Raw genomic sequence first — 22,745 nt, forward strand, 5'->3', positions numbered from 1 at the left:
GCAGTAGGATGCAGCCTTGCATGCGGACAATCCAGGGTGGACCCGAGTTTGATTTCCAACATCCCATATAGTCCTCCGAGCCTGCCAGGAGTGATTTCTGGGCATAGAGCCAGAAATAACCCCTGAGTGCCGCTGAGTGTGGCTCAATTTCCCTCAAAATATAAACAAATAAAACAAATATCAGAGGGGCTAGAGTGGTAGTACAGTGGTTAGGGTGGTTCCCTTGCATGTGACAAACACATGTTTGATCCCCAGCATCCTATATAGCCACCAACCCCCCCCCCGCCCCCCCAAGCATCACCAAGAATAGTTCCTGAGTGCAGAGCCAGTAGTAACCACATAGCATCATTGTGTGTGGTCCAAAAACAAACAAGATTTAGTTATAAGATTTCTAGTTTAGGGGCTGGCGCGATAGCACAGTAGTAGAGCTTTTGCCTTGCATGGGCCAACCCAGGATGGACCCCAGTTTGATTTCCAGTGTCTTACATGGTCCAATGAGCCTGCTAGAAGTGGTTTCTTTTTCTTTTTGTTTTTTGTTTTTTTTTTTTTTGTTTTTGGATCACACCCAGCAACACTCAAGGGTTACTCCTTGCTCTATGCTCAGAAATCACTCCTGGCAGGCTCAGGGGACCATATGGGATGCTGGGATTCGAACCATTGATCTGCATGAAGGCAAATGCGTTACCTCCATGCTAGCTCTCTGGCCCCCAGAACTGATTTCTGAGTGCAGAGACAAGAGTAACCCCTGAGCACTGCTGGATGTGATCCAAAAACCGAAAGAAAAAATTCTAGTTTAATTAAGGTATTTAACTTTTTTTATATTAAGACTGTCTATATCAAATTTGAAAGTGAATAGTAACAAAATATTTATAGATACTGCTATTCCCAGTGATTGCAGGAATTGGGTGATACAAATGACTATTATGGGAGTGAGGTAAATATGACAAATAACAAGTAATACAAGTAATTATTGTGGGAGTGGGGTGATTATGACCCATGACTACATATGTGACAGACTCTACCACTAACCCATGCCCATGTTCTCCTATAAAGATATGGAATTTCTGTCTTATAATATCTAATAAAAATATGAAACAGGTTTGTTTTCTTTAATTCCAGCTGCTATATTTTTTCTCTCTTTTCTAGAAAAGCGTGTCAGCCTTACGACAACTCATGCCTAACGCCCAAAGCTTTATTCTGCAGTGTGTTCAGCAGACATCTAGTGAGGCTTGCATTGTTACGTGTACAGCAACACCTCCTCCTGTGGTGACAACAATTTCATCAGTCCAGTCTGAAAAGACCTCGAGTGTTTCTGGAGTAGCACCACCCAGAACTTTGTCAATACAAACTCTGAATCCAATTCCTGGTCCAGGAGGAGCAAAAACTGAAGTTGTGACACTTGATTCTGTAGGGTCAGCTACTGTATCAGCAGGAAAAACAACCACTGGAACTATGTTGGTTCAGACTCCAAAGCCACTTACGACATCGCTCCAAAATACTGTTAAAGCAGTCACAATTCAGCCTGAAAAGCCTGTTGTCTCTGGGGCACCAGTAACACTAACTCTTCCTTCTGTGACCTTTGGAGAAACTTCAGCAGCAGCAGTTTGTCTTCCATCTATGAAACCTGTTGTTTCTTCTCCTGGGACCACATTTGACAAGCCTGTTGTTGGTGCTCCAGTCCAGATCAAACTGTCCCACCCAGGCCCCATCCTTTCACAACCAGGTGGCATTCCACAGACAGTTAAAGTCAAACAACTAGTGAGTAACATTTTATTTCTTTCTTGATTTTTTTTTTTTTGGGGGGGCACACCTGGTGGTGCTCAAGGGTTACTCCTGGCTCTCTGCTCAGAAATCACTTCTGAGGGGCCGGAAAGATATCATGAAGGTAAGATGTTTGCCTTGCATGCAGAAGGACAGTGGTTCGAATCTCAGAATTCCATATGGTCCCCCGAGCCTGCTAGGAGCAATTTCTGAGCATAGAGCGAGGAGTAACCCCTGAGCGCTGCCGGTTGTGAACCCACACCCCCAGAAAAAAAAAAAAAAGAGAAAGAAAGAAATCACTCTTGGTAGCCACTGGGGACCATATGGGATACCAGGATTCAAAGCAGTTTGGTCCTGGGTCGTCTGCTTACAAGGCAAACCCCCTACCCCTGTGCTATCTCTCCGCCCCATTCTTTCTTGATCTTTACTTAAAGGAATTCCAAACATTTAGGAAACTGGCAAAAGAGTAGTAAAGGGAACTTTGTATTCCCTTAACTAAATTTGAGCAGTCACTAACATTTTACCACATTTGCTTTCTTTTCCTCTCTATGTTCACACATAGAAGTGTATTTAATTTTTTCTTTTGGTTTTTGGACCACACCTGGCAGTGATAGTTTAATTCTGGCTCTGTGCTTAGGGATCATTCTTGGTGGGGGTGATGCTTGGGAGACCACAAGATCAAATTATGGTGGACCGTGTGCAAGGTAAGCACCTCAATACCTATATTACCATGCTGGCCCCATTTGAGGAAAGCTTAAGATATTTTTTTTGTTTTGTTTTGTTTTTTTGTTTTGTTTTTGGTCATACCCAGCTGTGTTTAGGGCATTCAGGAATTATTCCAGGGAATGCCTGGTGGACCATATGCAGTGCCAATATCGAACCTTGACAGACATATATAGGATTTTTAGTAAGACTGCATTAAAAACATCTGGTGATAGAAGTGGGTAGATAGGGGTCAGAGCAGTGGCGCAAGCGTCTGCCTTGCATGCACTAGCCTAGGACGAATTGCGGTTTGATTCCCTGATGTCCCTAATGGTTCCCCAAGCCAGTAGCGATTTCTGAGTGCATAGCCAGGAGTAACCCCTGAGCATCACCCAGTTGGGGGTGGGAGGAAAGAAGTAGTAGATACAAGTGCTGGCATTTACTGAGGTATACATTGTCTCAGAAGAATGCTGGGAAGTGATACAAGAACCATACTTTTGGGCCTGGAGAGATAGCACAGCGGCGTTTGCCTTGCAAGCAGCCGATCCAGGACCAAAGTGGTTGGTTCGAATCCCGGTGTCCCATATGGTCCCCCGAGCCTGCCAGGAGCTATTTCTGAGCAGACAGCCAGGAGTAACCCCTGAGCACAGCTGGGTGTGGCCCAAAAACAAACAAAAAAAAAAGAACCATACTTTGTTCCTAAGGAAAAGTAATGAAATGAACATGTAGTGAAAGAGAGAGAGAACACAAGAGTGTGTGTCAGTAATAATATATTGGATATTGTATAGAAAGTATTGGAGATACCCACCATACCAATAATTTTGTGTTTTTTTTTTTTTTTTTTTTTTTGTGGTTTTGGGTCACACCTGGCAGTGCTCAGGGGTTACTCCTTGCTCCATGCTCAGAAATTTCTACTGGCAGGCACAAGACCATATGGGATGCCTGGATTCCAACCAATTACTTTCTGCATGAAAGGCAAACGCCTTACCTCCATGCTATCTCTCCAGCCCCTATTTTACGTATTTTCTGATTCAGATATGTAAATATTTGTTGTATGTGAAGAAGGGGAATGGATAGAGGTTGAAATACAGAAGAAATGTTTAAGATCTGGTATCCAATTCCTATCATAGAATGGACCACTGCCAAGGTGGTCTTGTGGCTTCCATTACTGTTGAGCCTGAGCAGCATATTGCATTGCATGCCTACCCAGTTTTGAACTGTCAGATCAGGGTTCACTGGGTAGGTATCACCTTATTTGGGAGACCTTCTCCAAAAGAAATACAGGAGAAACTATGTAAATTTCTCACCTGCTTGATCCATACTTGTTATTTATTTCCATTTCTCTCTGTGTGTGTGTGTGTGTGTGTGTGTGTGTGTGTGTGTGTGTGTGTGTATTTTTGGGCCACACCTGGTGGCACACCTGGTGGCTCTGTGCTCAGAAATTGTATCTGGCAGAATCAGGGGACAATATAGGATGCTGGGGATTGGGTAGGCCACATGCAAGGCAAACACCCTACCACTGTGTATTATGTATTGATCCAGCCCATTTCCATTTCTTTTTTTTTTTTTTTGTTTTTTGGGCCACACCTAGTGACACTCGGGGTTATTTCTGGCTATGCGCTCAGAAGTTGCTCCTGGCTTGGGGAACAATATGGGACGCAGGGGATCTAACTGGTTCGTCCTAGGTTAGTGTGTCTAAGGCAAACACACTACCACTTGTGCTACCACTCCAACCCCTCCATTTCCATTTATTACGGAATTTAAGAACAGTATCTTAGTAGCTATTCCAGATTATAATTATTGTGAAAATCATAGTATAAAGTATATGATACCTTAAATTATTGTGTAGTTCTAGAGTTGTAGTTTCTATAAACTACTAATAAATGTTTCTATAAAAAACTAGAACATTAATTTTTATCTCATATGACATTTGGTTGGAGTATGAGTGCACCCAATGATGCTCAGGGGTTACATATATAAAATATGTCTATACATTGAGACATTTATAGGTGAAAAGATGTATTGGGTTTGCTTTGAAATAATAATCAAAGTGTGTATGGATTAGGTGAAATAAGACTAGTAACAAATTCATCATTTTTGGTGTCAAAGAGCTGGAGTACATGTTTTGCACATGGGAGGCCATGGTTTGAGCTAAGGCCCAGTTGTATTTATTTTTGTTTTTGTTTTTGTTTTTTTTTGTGCCACATCCGGTGGTATTCAGGTTACTCCTGAGTTTGTACTCAGGACTGGTAGGAATCACTCCTGGTGAGTTTGGGGATTATATGAGATGCCAGGGATCGAACCTGGTTCAACCCCATGCAAGACAAATGTCTTACCCTGCTATCGCACTGGCCCTTTGAGGCCCTTCCTTCCTTCCTTCCTTCCTTCCTTCCTTCCTTCCTTCCTTCCTTCCTTCCTTCCTTCCTTCCTTCCTTCCTTCCTTCCTTCCTCCCTCCCTCCCTCCCTCCCTCCCTCCCTCTCTCTCTCTCTCTCTCTCTTTCTTCTTCTCTTTCTTTCTTTCTTTCTTTCTTTCTTTCTTTCTTTCTTTCTTTTCTTTCTTTCTTTCTTTCTTTCTTTCTTTTTTCTTTCTTTTTTCTTTCTCTCTCTTCTTTCTTTCTCTCTCTTCTCTCTTTCCTCTTTCTCTCTCTTCTCTCTTTCCTCTTTCTCTCTTCTCTCTCTTTCTTTCTTTCTTTCTTTCTTTCTTTCTTTCTTTCTTTCTTTCTTTCTTTCTTTCTTTCTTTCTTTCTTTCTTTCTTTCTTTCTTTCTTTTTCTTTCTTTCTTTCCTCTTTCCTTTTCTCCTCCCTTCCTTCCTCTCTCTCTCTCTCCCTTTCTCCCCTCTTTTCTCTTCCTCACCTCTCCCTCCTCCCTACCCCCTACCCCCTGTTCTGTATTTAGGAATCACTCTAGGAGGTGCTGGGAGAACCATATGGGAGTGACACTAAGGGAACTGGGTCTAATATGTGCAAAGCAAGCATCCTACCCACTGTCCTATCTATCACTCCAGCACCTGAGTACCTGTTTTTATTTATGTTTGGTGATTGGGCCACACCATGTGGTGTTCAGGGTTTATTTCTTGCTCTACGCTCAGGTATTCTGTCTCTGGTGCTGGGGACCACATGGGGTGTTAAAGATTGAACCCAGTTCTTTCCATGCAAGGTCTGCGCCCTCTTACTCTGCTCTCTTGTTTCACTTTTAAAGGAGATAATTTTATTGCATAAAAATAAATTATTTAGAGCCTGAGTGGCTTACAGAAGGTAAGATGTCTGCCTTGTGACCCACTTCCCTGGCAATACTTTTGCTTCCTCCAAGCACTACCAAAAGTGACCCCTAAGCACTGCTCTCTGTGGCTCAACTTTCCAATTTAAATTTTAGTTATGTTAAGTAAAAGTGTATTATGGTTGGATGTTAACTGTTATCTTACAATTAAAAGCTTGTTCTTTCTTAAAGCAAATTTTGTTTAATGACTATATTGATAATTCTCATTATTTCAGGTAGTCCAGCAGCCTTCAGGAAACATTACAAAACAAGTGAACACACTTTCCCATTCCTCAGCATTGACCATTCAGAAACCTGGACAGAAGATGCAAGTTACCACTGCAATACCTACCAGTCAGTTTCCTCCAGGTAGACTCAGGGGCATCTCTGTCCCATTTTAATGAATTTGGAATGTGGTGGGATTTGAACTGTCCTTATTTGTTGCATATTAAGATGAAAGGTTTGTTTTTTAATTTGACACCTGTGAGAATGGGCCAAAAGATAACTTTTGTACATTCCTACCCACTTTTCAAAGGTTCATGTTGTTTTAAAATAAAGAAGCAATTACTCATTTTTATACTTTTTAGATGTACGAAGTTTGTTATACTCATATTTCTCTGTATGTTTTGCATGCAGGAGCCCTGGGTTAGATCCTGGCAGTCTGAGTGCTGGTGTGGCCCAAGAAAAGCGATAACAAAAAAAGACCCAAAAAGCATATTTTATAAAAAAAAAATTGGAAGTCAGTCTTCCATATGAAAGTTTTATGTTTTAAAAAATATTAGAATATAATGACATTAATAACATGTTTTACCTTTTTTGCATAACATTTTTTACATAACTAGTAATTCTTTAGGCTTTTTAGGAATTATACAAAAGGAAATTAAAAGATCTTGATTTTATAAGATGATTTCTTATAGGTACTAAATTTATTATCATTTTTTTTTTTGTGTGTGTGTAGTTTTTGGGTCACACCCGGCAGTGCTCAGGGGTTTTTCCTGGCTCTGTGCTCAGAAATTGCTTCTGGCATGCACGGGGGACCATATGGGACGCTGGGATTCAAACCGATGACCTTCTGCATGAAAGGTAAATGCCTTACCTCCATGCGATCTCTCTGGCCCCTCATTATCATTTTTTTAATTGAATTCAAAGGCAGATTGAACTTTAATTTTCTTTTTTTTTTGGATTTTTGGGCCACACCTGGCAGTGCTCAGGGATTACTCCTGGCTGGCTGCTCAGAAATAGCTCCTGGCAGGCACGGGGGACCATATGGGACACCAGGATTCGAACCAACCACCTTTGGTCCTGGATCGGCTGCTTACAAGGCAAACGCCGCTGTGCTATCTCTCCGGGCCCACTTTAATTTCTTTTTAAAGAAAAATTTTATTTGGTACTTAGAACTATTGTTCCAAAATTTTCTTAATGTGATATGATTGCTCTTTATATCCTACCTTTTTCTTTTGTTTTTATAGCTTCCATTCTAAAGCAAATTACCTTGCCAGGAAATAAAATTCTGTCATTTCAAGCGTCTCCTATTCAGAAAAATAAAATAAAAGAGAATGGAACAGTGTTCTTCAGGTAAAAACCATAGTTAAAACTGGGTATAGTTTAAGGAAATAGTACATTAAAGGAAAAATATTAATGTAATAGTACCAAATTAAATATATTGATGCTTTTTTTTAAAAACTATTTTTTTTAAAAAAGCTGTTTTACTGAGTATAATTTGTATACAGTAAAACACATAGATTTTGGGGCCGGTGTGGTGGTGCTAGAGGTAAGGTGCCTGCGCTAGCCTAGGATGGACCGTGGTTCGATCCCCCGGTGTCCCATATGGTCCCCCAAGCCAGGAGCGACTTCTGAGTGCATAGCCAGGAGTAACCCCTGAGCGTCACCGGGTGTGGCCCAAAAACAAAAAACAAAAACAAAAAAAACATAGATTTTAAGTGTGCAGCTCTATAAATTTTGAGAAACGTACACGCATATCATAATCTAGATGAAGGGTCTCAAACTCGTGGGTCGTTTGTGGCCCTCCGTACAACATTTTGTGGCCCGCGGCTGGCCTTCAAGTATCGCAGTATTCGCGATTATTCACTTACCGAATAATCGCAATAAAAAATCGCATTAAACGTTTGCATACCCCAAGCAGTTCCGTTCGGGATATGCAAATGTTTAATGCGATTTTTTTTTTTACTAATGCGATTTTTTATTGCGAATATTTGGTAAGCAAAATCCCTTATACGGCCCTGCCTCACCCTGACTTTGCCTTCTGCGGTCCCCAGGTAAATTGAGTTTGAGACCCCTGATGTAGAACAAGCTACTGGACATATTTTCTTCACCTGTATGTTCCTTTCCATTCAGTTTTATCCAACCCCTTCTGTCACTTGAACTTCACTTAAATGGAATGTTATGTATAGTCTTTTTATCACATCGGACAGTGCTCAGTACTTCCTTCTGGTTCTGTGCTCAAGGATCACTCCTGGTGGTGCTCAGGAGACCATATGAGGTATCCAGGATTGACCCACGTTTGCCACTTGCGAGGCAAATGCCCTACGCAGTATACTATTGCTCTAGCCAATTATGTGTACTCTTTTAAGTCTGAATTCTTTCATGTTTTCTATATTTTTCCATATTAATTTAATTCAGAAGATGAATGTCCTTTGTATAGCAAATATGCTGTTACTTTGGGGCCATTACCCCCTGTATGGTGCTTTGGGATCTCTCCCAGCAGTACTGGCTGAAGTATGAAAAATCAAACCCAGACTCCTCGTGGCACAGCATACACACCAGTCCTTTGAGCCATTTCTCTGCTATACAACATAATGTTTTTTGAATTGGTGAGAAAGTGAGTTTATTGTATCTGTTGTGAGCATTAGGTTACTTTTACTTTTTGAGAAGTTTATATAAAACTGCTATAAAGATTTACATATAGACCATATATACATGTAGTTTTTCTTAATTATTGAATATGTGGGAGTTGCTTAACTTTTTTGGGGGGAGTTTGAGGGGTTCACACTTGGCAGCATCAGAGATTTCTCCTGGCTCTGCGCTCAGAAATTTCTCCTGGCTCAGGGGACCATAATGGGATGCCGGGGAACGAACCCTCATCCATCCTGGGCTAGCAGCATGCAAGGCAAATGCTCTACCACTTTGCTAACACTCCTGCCCCATAAAGAGTTGCTTAACATTTTAACTTTTTGTTTGTTTGGAGCCACACCTGGTGGCACTCAGGGGTTACTCCTCGTTCAGCACTCAGAATCACTACTGGCAGATTCATAACTGCTGGGGATTGAACCCTGGTTGCGGATTGAGCCTGGGTTGGTCATATGCAAGACAAATGCCCTACCTTTTGGGCTCTCGCCCTTTATTTAACGTTTTTGCTTTGTTTTGTTTTGGGGCCACACTCAGTGATGTTCAGAGATTACTCCTGGCTATGTGCTCAGAAATTGCTCCTGGCTTGGGGGACCATATGGGACGCTGGGATCGAACCCAGGTCTGTCTTGGATCAGTCATGTGCAAGGCAAACACTGCTGCTGCACTATCACTCCAGCCCCCCCCCCCCTTATTTAACTTTAAGAGAAAAGTAAATAACTAATTGTTTACAGAGGTATCTGTACTATTTTTGTTTGTTTTGTGTTTTATTGGGCCACACTTGGTGGTGCTCAGGGGTTATTCCAGGCTCAGGGATGACTCCTGTCAGGCTTGGGAGATCCATACGCCATGTGAAGATGGCGGGATTAAATTGGAGTCTGCCACATGCAGTGTCTAGGATCAAAACCTGGTCGATCACCTTCAAGTATGGCAGGTTCCTTACATACTGGTACTATCTCTGGTCCTTAAAGTTTTTAGAATACTTTATTTAAATTCCAATCCTTTACCAAATGAATCATTTGAATGCAATGTGTTAGTATCACTTTGGTGCTTGACCATGCCCTGTGATTCTCAAGGCTTACTTTTGGCTCTGCACTTAAGGAATCATTCCTAGGGGACTTGCTGGGTCATATGGGATGCTGAGGATTAAACACAGGTTGCCCTTGTGTACCTCATCTAACTTCCTAAACACTAACATTTTGCTATTTGAATGTCTTTGCTATTTGTAGGATAACTTGACTAGATATAAAATTAGCTCATTTATTTATTTATTTATTTATTTATTTATTTATTTATTTATTTATTTATTTTCAAATTATCCTTTGGGGTTAGAGAGATACTATAGCTAGCAGGTAAGATACTTTGCACTTGGCATACCTGTATTTTATTTCCTACACTCCACGGTATGGTTTCCTGGGCACTGCCATGTGTCTTCTCTGAATATCAAGCCAAGAGCACTTGAGCACAAGAGCACTCTGAGCACTAACAGGTTTATAATCCAGAAACAAAAAAATCTTTTAATAATAAAAAAAGCAGTGTGGGTATTATTATTTATCTATTTTGGTTTTGGTGACACACACCTGGTGGTACTCAGGGATTACTCCTGGCTCTGCACTTGAAATTACTCCTGGCAGTTCTTCTGGGGTGCTATCTGGGATGCTGGGGATTTAATCTAGATTGGTTGTGTGCAAGGCAAATGTCTTAAGTGCTGTGCTATCGCTTAAACTTCTTTTGTTTTTATTTTATCTTTGTCCAAAGACCTTCAAAATTACCTTATCTTCTAGATTTTTTTTTTTTTGTTTTGGGGTGACATCTAGGGATGCTTAGGGGTTTCTCCTGGGTTCACATTCAGGAATTATTCCTGGCAGTTCTCGAGGGACCATGTAGGTTCCTGGGAGTTGAACCGAGTGTTGCAAGTCAGCCCCTGAAGAGGTTGACTGATGGAGGGATGGAGGATGAGGTCTTTCCCCTCCAGCTCGGAGCACTCATCTGCCACCTTGTCCAGCCGACGGCTCTGAGGTGAAATGGTGGGTAAACAGCTCGCAGACAGTCAGGCTTGTGGAAATATTAGCTTTATTCGGTGGACAAGACTGAAGTCCAAAGCATCAGTTCCAGCCAAAGGCCTCTCGCCTTCCACAGACCCTTTTTTTAATCCCCCAGAATCAGGTACCACCCAATGGTGGGATCAGATATCACCCAATGATGGAAGCAGAATCAAGTACCACCCTTGGGTGGGGACAGAATGCCAGGTCACACCCTAGGGTAGGGCACAATCACCAATCAGGGTAGGGTCAGTAACATAATAATCCCATAAAATATTTACATACACAACACTGAGGTTGGGCTGTTTGTAACCCTTCTGGCCCTATCTTGAGATTTAATAATTTTGTGTTTGAGGTATATTGTAAAATGTTTATTATCCTCTCTTAATCTTCTTAGGATCCCAATTGGTCCTTGTAGCATCTAGATTTCAGTCTTTTGAAATTGTTCTTAAAAATTATTTTTTAGGGGCTAGAGACAGCACAGCGGCAGGGCGTTTGCCTTGCATGCAGCTGATCCAGGACAGATGGTAGTTCAAATCCTGGCATCCCATATGGTCCCCTGTGCCTGCCAGGAGTAACCCCTAAGTTCCACCGGATGTCACCCCCCCAAAAAATTATTGTTTAGGGGCCGGAGAGAACACAGTGGCCGGGCGTTTGCCTTGCATATGCTTGACCCAGGACAAGTGACCTGGGTTTGATATCCCAGCATCCCATATGGTCCCCCAAGCCTGCCAGGAGCGATTTCTGAGCACAGAACCAGGAGTAACCCCTGAGGGCCGCTGGGTGTGACCCAAAAATCAAAGAAAAAATTTTTTTATTTTTTATTTTTTATTTTTTTTATTTTTTAAAACCAGGACATTTATTCACAAGACTAGTTGTTGAATTCCTTAAGATGAACTGGATGCTGCAACAGCTGCTCTCTTAGGTTTAGGCGTTGTTCCCTCACGGAATCCATGTCTGAATCTGCGGTACACAATTTTCAGGTGCCTCATACGACCGGTCCCGGTGGTATTCCTCCTCTTGGCCTTGGCGCTCCAGTTGTACTTTCTCTTGCGCTTGGCGGGGTAGCCACACTTGCCGCAGGTGGACTTCTGCAGGTGGTAGGCCTTGGAGCCGCAGCGGCGGCACAGCGTGTGCGTCTTGTTGCGACGCTTCCCGAACGATGACGTCCCCTTCGTCATCTTGCTTCTATGGCGGGGACCAAAGAGGCCGGAAGAAATTTTTTTATTTTTAATTTTAATTTGATTTTTAATTTTTTTTTTTGTTTTGGGGAGACACTAGTGGTGTTCCGAGGTTACTACTGGCTTTGTACTAAGGAATCACTCCTGATGGTTCTCAGGAACCTATGGAATGCCCAGGAATAGAACCTGGTCACTCCAGTGCAAGCCAAGTATTTTACCTGCTGTACTATCAGTCTGTACTATCAGGCCCTGTTACCTCACTTTTATTCCCTTGACATTTTCTAGTTCAGTTTTTCTTTTGGGGTGGGGTCACACCCGGCAGTGCTCAGGGGTTACTCCTGGCTCTTGGCTCTGAAATCGCTCCTGGCAGGCTCGGGACCATAAGGGATGCCAGGATTCGAACCACATCCTTCTGCATGCAAGTAAACACCTTACTCCCGTGCTATCTCTCCGGCCCCAGTTCAGTTTTGTTTTGTTTTGTTTTGTTTTTAAATGTAATCAATTTATTTTGCTTAAACCACAAAATAGAGTCTTTGGTTGTACCAACGTCACTAGTTACAGTCTCGCCAAGGTCCTGGCTGGGCAGGGGCATTCAGGCGCTAGGGCCCTGGAGGGGGCTGGATTCCAATGCTATGCCCAGGGGGAATGCTACACGCAGGGGAAAGAGCTGGCTCTAGGAGGGAGCCGGGCTTAGGCTGTGGCCACCTGGCCTCACAGGCCGGCGGCTGCTGCACAGCGTCATCTCCTCAGGCCCCAGTGTTTCCCATGAAGGCCTGCCCAGGAGTACCATGGCCACTTCTCCGTCTTCCTGTTGCAGGCCAGGACTGGGAGACGGTTCTAAGGATCTCACGTCCTCTGCCAGACCTGGGACAGAAGGCTGGGGGACATGCTGGTCTGAGAGCCGAGATCTGGGGGGACAAACAAGAAGCAAGCACTGCAAGCAGTTTTTTCTGAACAGTGCTCAGAAAGAAACCTTGGCTCTATATTTGGGATTGCTCCTGGTGTTTACAGGATTGAACTACGAATTTCTCCAGTCTGTCTTCTACTTTTTTTGTGTGGGGATGCCCAGCAGTGATCTCAGTACTTGAGGACTACTTCTAATTGCTTGGTAGTTGCTGTGCTCCTTTAACGACATTGTGCTAGGATCAAACTTAGCATGCAAAGCTCATACTCAATCCATTGAACAATGTCTCTGACCCTTTAAATACTAGTACTCTCAATAGCCTTTCAATACTGACCTTTTTTTTTTTTTTGGTTTTTCATATTCATTAGAGATTCAGTATCCTATGGTATTAGAGACACAGGTTTCTGACTAGTTTTTTTTTCAAACATTAGTCATATTTCTACTGCAGTTTTCAGATATGATATTCCCTGGCTTTCTGTTCTCTGGTCTTCTTAAACTGTATTACTGTTCTTGCCTGTTTTCTACCTTTTGAAGCTGTTTAGAAGTGTTAGTGATTCCAGAAGGTCCTGGAAGGATGTCTCAGTGGCTGAAAGCACTTGCCCACTGCAGTGTTGAGGTTATTCTAATAGCTCTATTATTAGGGATTCCCAGGAGATGTGCTCAGCAATTCCCACCAAATGTAAAGACTTGAACCTACTTAGTGTACAAACACCTGCCTCCATTCCCTAGCACAATCAACCCCCATCTCAATTTACGTGTTTAACTGAAAACAATATTTTTTTCAGTTTTTTTTTTTTTTTTTTTTTTGGGCCACACCCGGTGACGCTCAGGGGTTACTCCTGGCTATGCGCTCAGAAGTCGCTCCTGGCTTGGGGGACCATATGGGACGCCGGGGGATCGAACCGCGGTCCATCTGAGGCTAGCACAGTCAAGGCAGGCACCTTACCTTTAGCGCCACCGCCCGGCCCATTTTTTTCAGTTTTTACTTTTTTTTTTCCTCTATGGAAATCACATTTTCTATACTTGATCTTAGGATTTTTTAGATCATATGCTGAGAAGTAGTGGAAATCATGTTGTCTAGTTCTCTACATCAAGAAACATGTATAGTATTTTATTTTAAACACCAGAGGGTGCCAGAGGTCATGTTTTAGTCTTCATATATTAAACAAGTAAAAAATATTACAGTATCTCTGCATGTTAGTATAAGTAACTCCAATAATGCATATATTTTGTTTTGTTTTTACTTGGTTTTGGTTTTGGGGCCACACCTGGTAGTGGTGAGGGCTTACTCCTAGCTCTCTGCTCATTGTTCACTCCTGGATAGGATTTGGGGGGGGGCATATATGGTTCCAAGGATTAAATATGTGTCAGCCGCATGTGTAGTAAAAACATATCCTCTGTACTATTGCTCCAACTCAAAATAATGTATAATTTACTCTATTTGTAAAGCTGTTAGTGTGGTCTTATAAATTTGCTCTAAGACAGGAGGGAGGGAGGGCGGAGCGATAGCACAGTGGTAGGGCATTTGTCTTGCACACGGCTGATCCAGGACAGACTTGGGTTCGATACCTATCATCTCATATGGTCTCTGAGCCAGGAGCGATTTCTGAGCGCATAGCCAGGAATAATCCGAGTGTCGCCAGGTATGCCTCCTCCCCCCCCCCCCCAATTTTAGAGCCAGTGCAATAGTGCATTGAGTTGGGTGTCTGCCTTGCACCCAGCCAACCTGTGTTCAATCTCTGGTATCCCATATTCCTGAGCCTTCCTGGAGTGATTCTTGAGCACAGGTCCATCCCTGAGCACTGCCAGGTGTGGACCAAAATTATAGATAAATAAATAAATTTTAAAAATTGCCAGGTTAGGGGCTGGAGAGATAGCATGGAGGTAAAGTGTTTGCCTTGCATGCAAGGTCGATGGTTAGAATCCCGGCATCCCATATGGTCCCCTGAGCCTGCCAGGAACGACTTCTGAGCATATCTGAGCATATAGCCAGGAGTAACCCCTGAGTGTGGCCGGGTGTACGCCCCCCAAAAACAAAAACAAAAAATTGCCAAGATAGCAGATGAATTGTTTTGTTTGGGGTTTTTTTGGTCTTAAATTAGAACTCTTAAGATGTGCCGTAGCTTTTTGAAACGCTCATTTCTCCTTACCATCATAGACAGCTAGATGATCTTGATTTCTTAGCGCATTTTTCAGTGGGATGCATGCTTCTAAGCCTGAGCAGGTGAAAGTTTCGTCATATCACTATGAAAGGGATCTGACTTTTGTACCTGAATAGTCAGATGTTTTTCCCATTTTTGAATTGGGGCTTTTTTTCCCCCTTAGTTATTTGTAGAAATTTTTTTTTTTTTGGTTGTTTTGTTTTTTGGGTCACACCCAGTGCCTTTCAGTGGTTACTCCTGACTCTGTGCTCAGAAGTAGCCCTGGCAAGCACAGGGGACCATATGGGATGCTGGGATTTGAATCATCATCCATCCTGGGTCCCTGTGTGCAAGGCAAACACTCTACCGCTGTGCTATCTCTCCTGTTCCAGGAATTTGTTACATATTAAAATAATTATCTATGGGTATGAATTGCACCAGTATTCAGTGTAAGTTGTAGGGATTGTTACTATCAGTTTTACTGAGGATGCAGGTCAGGGTAATAAATTAATACTATAGGCAGTTGGACTCATAGTTCTTTGATTTTACTTTCTTACCAATATAATGTAAGAAACAGTACACTGTTCTAAGAATAGGAATTCCTCAGCTTTTAAAATATAATTTATATAATCTGCCATTAGAAATTAAAATGATTATTATCATCAAATTCACCTAGTTGAAATTTTAAAATACATTGATAATTAGAATAAATGACTAAGGCCTACAATGACAGATAAAACACAACTTCTTAGAAGTGTAGAAATTTTACAGTGGAAGCTGGAGAGATGCTCAATGAGCTGTGCACATGCTTTGCCAACAGAGGCCCAGGCTGGATCCCTCTTCACATGGTACATCAGGTACCCTGAGTATCTCCTGATCTCACCTGAGAGGCTGAGAGGGGGAAGGAGGAAGGAAGGGGAGAGAGAGAGAGAGATAGAAAGAGAGGGAAAGAAAACGAGGAGGGAGGGGAGAGAGGGAGTGAAGGAAAGAGAAGGGAGGGAGCAATTGGATAAATGCTTTAAAGCAGATATTCTCAAAATTAGTTTTCCGCTTTCCCCTGTTCAAAAAGAAAACAAGGGCTGAGAGATAGCACAGCAGTACGGCGTTTGCCTTGCATGCAGCCAACCCAGGACGTCTCAGCATCCCACATGGTCCCCCAAGCCTTCCAGTAGTGACTTCTGAGCACAGAACCAGAAGTAACCCCTGAGCTCTGCCAGCATTGACCCAAATTTAAAGCAAATAAACAAACAACCATTCAGCAGTTAACTGAAATTTTATCTTATTTAAGCAAACAGAAAGAAAGGTGACCCTTAAATGTATTCATTCAGCCTTTCTTCACCACGTTATTTCAGTGCCCCCATGCTAAGAGATAGTATTGCCCACTTGGAAAACACATACAAGTCAACATTTCTCAAACAAGCCTGTGATAGAGATAAAAAATTGACAGTTGAATGGTAACAAAGTTTGAGGAGTCAAAGACTAAAACAGAAAGGGAATAACTTGAGCAAAGGGCAGAATCAGTTGGATTTATTTGATAATGTGTAGAGGAAATAATACAATGGTAGGTTTTTTTTTTTTGTTTTTTTGTTTTTTTTTTTTGGTTTTTGGGCCACACCCGGTGACGCTCAGGGGTTACTCCTGGCTATGCGCTCAGAAGTTGCTCCTGGCTTGGGGGACCATATGGGACGCCGGGGGATCGAACCGCGGTCCGTCCTAGGCTAGCGCAGGTAAGGCAGGCACCTTACCTTTAGCGCCACCGCCCGGCCCCACAATGGTAGTTTTTGACTAACAGTTTAAGTTCTTGGGAGCATGAATTTTCTTTTTTTATTTTTTTGTGTTTTTTTGGGTCACACCCAGCAGTGCTCAGGGGTTACTCCTGGCTCCATGCTCAGAAATTGCTCCTGGCAGGCACGGGGGACCATATGAGACGCTGGGATTCGAACCGATGACCTCTACATGAAAGGCAAATGCTTTACCTCCATGCTATCTCTCCGGCCATGAATTTTCTTTTGTGTGTGTGTGTGTGTGTGTGTGTGTGTGTGTGTGTGGTTTTTGGGTCACACCCGGCAGTGCTCAGGGGCAATTCTTGGCTCCATGCTCAGAAATTGCTCCTGGCAGGCACGGGGGACCATTGGGAAGCCGGATTCGAACTGATGACCTTCTGCATGAAAGGCAAACGCCTTACCTCCATGCTATCTCTTCAGCCATGAATTTTCTTTTGAAGAAAATAAAATTGATTCACTCTGTTTAAAATGATTATCAGTTTTAAAAGCCAAAATGAAAGACATGCACCAATAATTGTGTAATATTTTTCTATTTTTTGCATAGTATTTAGTATCCCATAGAATCTTGAATTGGACATCTTTTTTTATTATCTTTTCTACTACTTTTTCTCTTTTTTTTGTTGTTTGTTTTTGTTTTGGGGCCACACCCAGTGACACTCAAGGATTACTCCTGGCTATGCACTCAGAAAGCGCTCCTGGCTTGGGGGATCTAACCACGGTCAGTCCTGGGTCATCCGTGTGCAAGGCAAACACCCTACCACTGCGCCATCACTCCAGCCTATTCTGTTTTAAAATAAGAACAAGGGACCAGCAAGCCATCACAAGTGGTGTGTAGCATGTGCCTAACCTTTGTCATGTTATGAGCCTGGTCTTGGCAAACTGTCAGACCTACATTGCACTGACATAGCATCCATGGAAGTAAGCTTTCTCAGCACTGCTAAGCATGTCCGTTATTAAAAAGAAAGGGAAAAAACCCAAATCAGACTCACCAGTGCTTTAACATTTAGATCTTTAATACTGCCTTATCCTGACTTACTTAACCTCATTGTTAATACAGTTATAAAATTGTTGTCTTTGCAAAACAAATGGTGCTTGGGTTCTTGTCTTTGCACTGCTCTGGGGTTGTTCCTAGCAGTGCTTAGGGGACCTAGGCTGCCCTCATGCAAAACACACTCAGACCATTGAACTCTTTCTCTAATCTCAGCCTCTTTTCTTGGAGAATGATTTCTTTTGCTTGTTTCTGTTTTTAAATAATTTTTGAATATAGTTTATTTCCCTTTGTGTGTGTGTGTGTGTGTGTGATACAGAGATGCAAAATTGTTCATGGTTGAGTTTCAGTCACCAGTGTTCTATCAGCCTCTTCATCAATGTACATTTCCAACCACCAGTTTCTCCCCACCTGTCTCTCCCTGTCTCTCCTCCTACTTCACTCCGTGGCACTTTGATTTGCAGTACTGGTACTGAAATGGTATCATGCATACCATTTTACTTCTTTTCAGCACCCTATTCATTCTTGTCCAGAATAAGCATCTCCAACTATCGTCATTATAGTGGTCCCTTTCTGTCCTAACTGTATTTCTTCTCCACCCCACCCCAAACATACGCACACTTTGTAACAAGCTACCTATCATAGACCAGTCCTCCTGGCCCCTTGAAGGAAGTTTAAATGGCTTGGATGCTCTTTATTGTGGCACCTTTTCGCTTTGTGTATGTATTCTCTATCCCAATTGCCCTCTGTAACCATAGCAACTGGCATCTCTACTAGAGGGAGCTATATTCAGCTGGGGGCCAAATAGGAGGAGGGAAAAGTGGCAAGAACAAATTTTATTCAGCAGTTAGTTTCTGCTTGCAGGGAAAGACTGCAAGAAAATTCTAAAAATATTGGCACTGTTTCTTCAGTGATGAATTCTATCCTGATATTCTGCTAGTCATTAGACTAGTTCAGGTTTTTTCTGACTGTGTGAGATAAATAGGGACTGTGTACATTTACGTAGTATTGAAATTTACAGGGTCTGTGTACCTGTTATACACATGAGATGGTGGTAAACATTCCATGTTGTGCGTATGTGTAAATACCATATGTCATATTCCTTTAAGATTATTATTTTAGCTTAATAGAGTATCTAGTGTCTAGTGTTTAGGATTTTTCTCCCAATATTTTTTTTTAATTAAAACATTTTGTGTGTGTGTGTGTGTGTGTGTGTGTGTGTGTGTGTGTGTGTGTGTGGTTTTTTTGGGTCACACCCAGCAGTGCTCAGGGGTTACTCCTGGCTCCATGCTCAGAAATTGCTCCTGGCAGGCACAGGGGACCATATGGGACGCCGGGATTCGAACCGATGACCTTCTGTATAAAAGGCAAATGCCTTACCTCCATGCTATCTCTCTGGCTCCATCTCCCAATATTTTTATTAATTTTAATAACAGTAATTAACTAATTAGTAATTAATCACTTTTTAATTGGAATAATCCATATAGGATACAACATTTTAAAAATGGAAAATAAAAAAATTCAATGCTCTACTCTAAATTAATAAAGCAGTGAATGTATAATGTGGTTTTAGGATATCTCAGTATTTCATATCTGCAGATATATTATTCCCACATAAGTGTGTATCTGGGTATATGTTTCTTTTCTGTTGCAAAGTATCTTTGCATCTTTTCTTATCCTATTGTCCCCACCTCTTTTTTTTGTTGTTGTTTTTTGGTTTTTGTTTTTGGGTCACACCCGGCAGCACTCAGGGGTCACTCCTGGCTTTATGCTTAGAAATCGCCCCTGGCAGGAACAGGGGACCATATGGGATGCCAGGATTCGAACCACTGTCCTTCTGCATGAAAGTCAAAAGCCTTACCTCCGTGCTATCTCTCCGGTTCGTTCCCACCTCTTATACTTTGAAATTGTCCTATGTCAGTTCACAGAAAACTTTTAAGAGTTCTTTTAATCAATTCAGGAAAACCTTAGAAGGCATATATTATAATCAAAGATACTTGCTTTTTTCTGAGGAGGAAAAAATTGAGTTCCAAAGATAATATGGGCTGGACAGTTCTTTTAAAAGGCTGGAACACATGTTTCTCATGCCAGAACCCAGGGTTCTATCCCTAGCATCACATGATCCCCTAAGCATTGATGGAGGTGGAAAAATAAAAAAAAAAGAAAAAGGCCGAATACAGAGATATTAAGTAGCTGCTCTTTTATAGTGAACTGATATATATTTTTTGTTTTGTTTTCTTGTTTTTGAGTCACACCTGGCAGCGCTCAGGGGTTTCTCCTGGCTCTGCACTCAGAAGTTGTGATCCTGGCAGGCTCAGGGACCATATGTAATGCTGGGGTTCCAACCGCAGTCTGTCCTGTGTTGATCGTGTGCAAGGCAAACACCCTACCGCTGTGCTATCGCTCTGGCCCTGAACTGATTTTTTTAATGATACATTTATTCTTAGTGCTATAGCTGTGTTGCAAGTTTATTGGCTATAGCAACTTCTATAATTTTATTTCTGAAGTATAAAAAATGTAAACATTTTAAGTTTTATATGTTTATTTTGTATGTACTTATGTAATTTTGCATATATAATTTGCTCTGTGACAATTAATTCAATTGGCACAGATGGAACATTCTGAATTCTGAAGCAGGAAAAAAAAGTTTTAGCTATTTAGTTCAGAATAACTTGGTCAGAAAAAATTTTTAGGTAACTTTTTTGGATATGGACATTTTAGTAAGTCTGAAGCACTTTTAATAATTTTGGATGAAATCAAGAAGTCTTTTCATTTCTTTGATTTACTTAGAGGAGTATGGATAATTTAGTGTAATTACCAAGCCAGTCTTCTTGTATCATATTTGATAAATTAAGAGTAAGAGATGTCTTCTATTACTAGAAGACAAAGTTGCTTTATTCCTCTTTCTATTAAATGTAAAATAGTGGTCATAGATACCAGTTAACCTTAAAACTACAAGAAAAATTCTTTATTAGCTTAAATAACTGAGTAAATTAATGCCTTTGGTTTTAAGAAGAGATATAACTCTTGACTGTTTAAAATCATTTACATACACCACTGCTAGTACCACCAAAAAAAAAACCTTATCTCTTGGACTGGAGCGATAGCACAATGGTAGGGCATTTGCCTCGCACGCAGCAGATCCAGGATGGACCTGGTTCAATCCCTGGCATCCCATGTGGTCCCCCTAGCCAGGAGTAACCCCTGAGCGTCATGGGTGTGGCCCAAACCCCTCCCCCAAATAAAACAAAAACTATGACCTTTTTTTTCTTTTAGAGATGAAGATGACATCAATGATGTGACTTCTATGGCAGGTGTCAACCTTAATGAAGAAAATGCCTGTGTCTTAGCAACAAGCTCTGAATTGGTTGGCCGACTTGTTCAGTCATGTAAAGATGAACCATTCCTTCTCATTGGAGCTTTACAAAAGAGGATTTTAGACATTGGTAAGTGCCAACAAATGAACAAGAGTTGACTGTATGCAAGGCAAGTACCCTATCTCTCACCCTTCTCTCTTATTATTTTTTTTTGGGGGGGGGTCACACCTGGCAGTGCTCTGGGGTTCCTCCTGGCTCCACGCTCAAAAATTGCTCCTGGCAGGCTCGGGGGACCATATGGGATGTCAGGATTCAAACCACCATCCTTCTGCATGCAAGGCTAACACCCTACCTCCATGCTATCTCTCCAGCTCCTCCCTTATTCTTAATTAAGTTATAATATAGACTTTCAGTAAAATCAGATAACAGGTTTGTAAACACTAGATATTTTATTTGTTTGTTTTTGTTGTTGTTTTCTGGGGGCCACTCTAACAGTGCTCAGGTTAGTTTACTCCTGCCTCTGAGTTCAGAAATTACTCATGGCAGGCTCAGGGAACAATATGGGATGCTGGGGATTGAACCCAGATCAGATACCTGCAAGGCAAATGCCCTACCCTCTATGCTATTGTTCCCATCCCAGTAGTTAGATATTTAAAACAAAACAACAACTTAATCTAAATACAGGGTTTACAAAGTTGTTGATAATATAGTTGTTTTGGACATTCAGTGTTCTAGTACCAGTCACATCACTAGTGTAAACCTTCCTTTCACCCTTTTCCCCCATTTCCCATCCACCTCCCAAGCTTGCCCTCTTAGTAGATACAAAATAATTAATTTTAAATTGCATGTTACAACCAACTGGCTAATGAAATTGTAAAAAATACTTGAGTAATGGGGCCGGAGAGATAGCATGGAGGTAAGGCGTTTGCCTTTCAAGCAGAAGGTCATCGGTTCGAATCCCGGCATCCCATATGGTCCCCCGAGCCTGCCAGGAGCAATTTCTGATCATAAAGCCAGGAGTAACCCCTGAGCGCTGCCTTTTGGGGGTATGAACCAAAGACCAAAAAAAAAAAAAAAAAAAAAAAGAGTTCTTGAGTAAAATAAAATTTTTGTGAAAGTGTTATATCTCACAATGGAGTCATTAAAGTTTTTGTCTGAGGGATTACTAACTTTATTGCTAGAGCTTTTAGTGTTATTGTTTTTATTGAGCTTGGTTGACTTCGTTATTTTCCATTTGATGTGCTCCTACAAGTCTCTCAGTATTGTGGAATTTGGAGATGTCACACAGCTGCATGCACAGTTCCAGGAACTGAAGAACTGGACAGATGAGCTTACATACAGCATCTGTGGGCTATAGGTCTGGCTGTTGGGGCTTCTGGTAGTACAGAAGTGTTAATGGGAAGAGGCTGCAGTTCCCACTCCCACAAGATATTTAGACGCTATTTATCCCAGAGTTTTCAGCTGGGAAAACCAGTGTACCTGGAATTCTAGTTTCACCTCTCTGCAGAGATTAGTTGATGAATCAGTGATTGGGCTGTTAGCATAGCTGAAGCTGTTGGGCTGGGGATGTAGCTTCCTGGGCTTCAGCAGGTCCGGGACTTGGCCCTCTGCCCTCCTCCAGAGTTTTCTTTTTTCCCCCCTTTTTTTATGGGTCACACCCGGAGGCGTTCGGGGGTTATTCCTGGCTTTGCTCTCAGAAGTCACTCCTCGCAGACTCTGGAGACCATATGGGATGCTGGAATTGAACCGGATTCTGTCTGGGGTTTGCCACCTGCAAGGCAAATGCCCGACTGCTGTGCTATCG

General features: G+C 42.0%; 3 protein-coding genes across 4 annotated transcripts in view; 1 reads left to right on the forward strand and 2 right to left on the reverse strand.

The window, feature by feature from the left end:
* Positions 1-22,745, reverse strand: part of KCTD1 (potassium channel tetramerization domain containing 1) — an 802,770-nt gene that overhangs the window by 533,831 nt on the left and 246,194 nt on the right. The window lies entirely within an intron of this gene.
* The window catches only part of TAF4B (TATA-box binding protein associated factor 4b), a 111,590-nt gene that overhangs the window by 33,216 nt on the left and 55,629 nt on the right, over positions 1-22,745 (forward strand). Inside the window, exons 7-10 of the mRNA XM_049769555.1 lie at positions 1,147-1,758; positions 5,956-6,088; positions 7,189-7,294; positions 20,901-21,070. Coding sequence (XP_049625512.1) covers positions 1,147-1,758; positions 5,956-6,088; positions 7,189-7,294; positions 20,901-21,070 — 1,021 coding nt within the window. The remainder of the gene's footprint in view (positions 1-1,146; positions 1,759-5,955; positions 6,089-7,188; positions 7,295-20,900; positions 21,071-22,745) is intronic.
* On the reverse strand, positions 11,436-11,837 carry LOC126003405 (60S ribosomal protein L37). The gene has a single exon (XM_049769589.1). The coding sequence runs from the start codon at positions 11,805-11,807 to the stop codon at positions 11,514-11,516; it is 294 nt and encodes a 97-aa protein (XP_049625546.1). The 5' UTR covers positions 11,808-11,837; the 3' UTR covers positions 11,436-11,513.

Source organism: Suncus etruscus, chromosome 3 (genome assembly GCF_024139225.1).
Source record: "Suncus etruscus isolate mSunEtr1 chromosome 3, mSunEtr1.pri.cur, whole genome shotgun sequence".
Lineage (NCBI taxonomy): Eukaryota > Metazoa > Chordata > Mammalia > Eulipotyphla > Soricidae > Suncus > Suncus etruscus.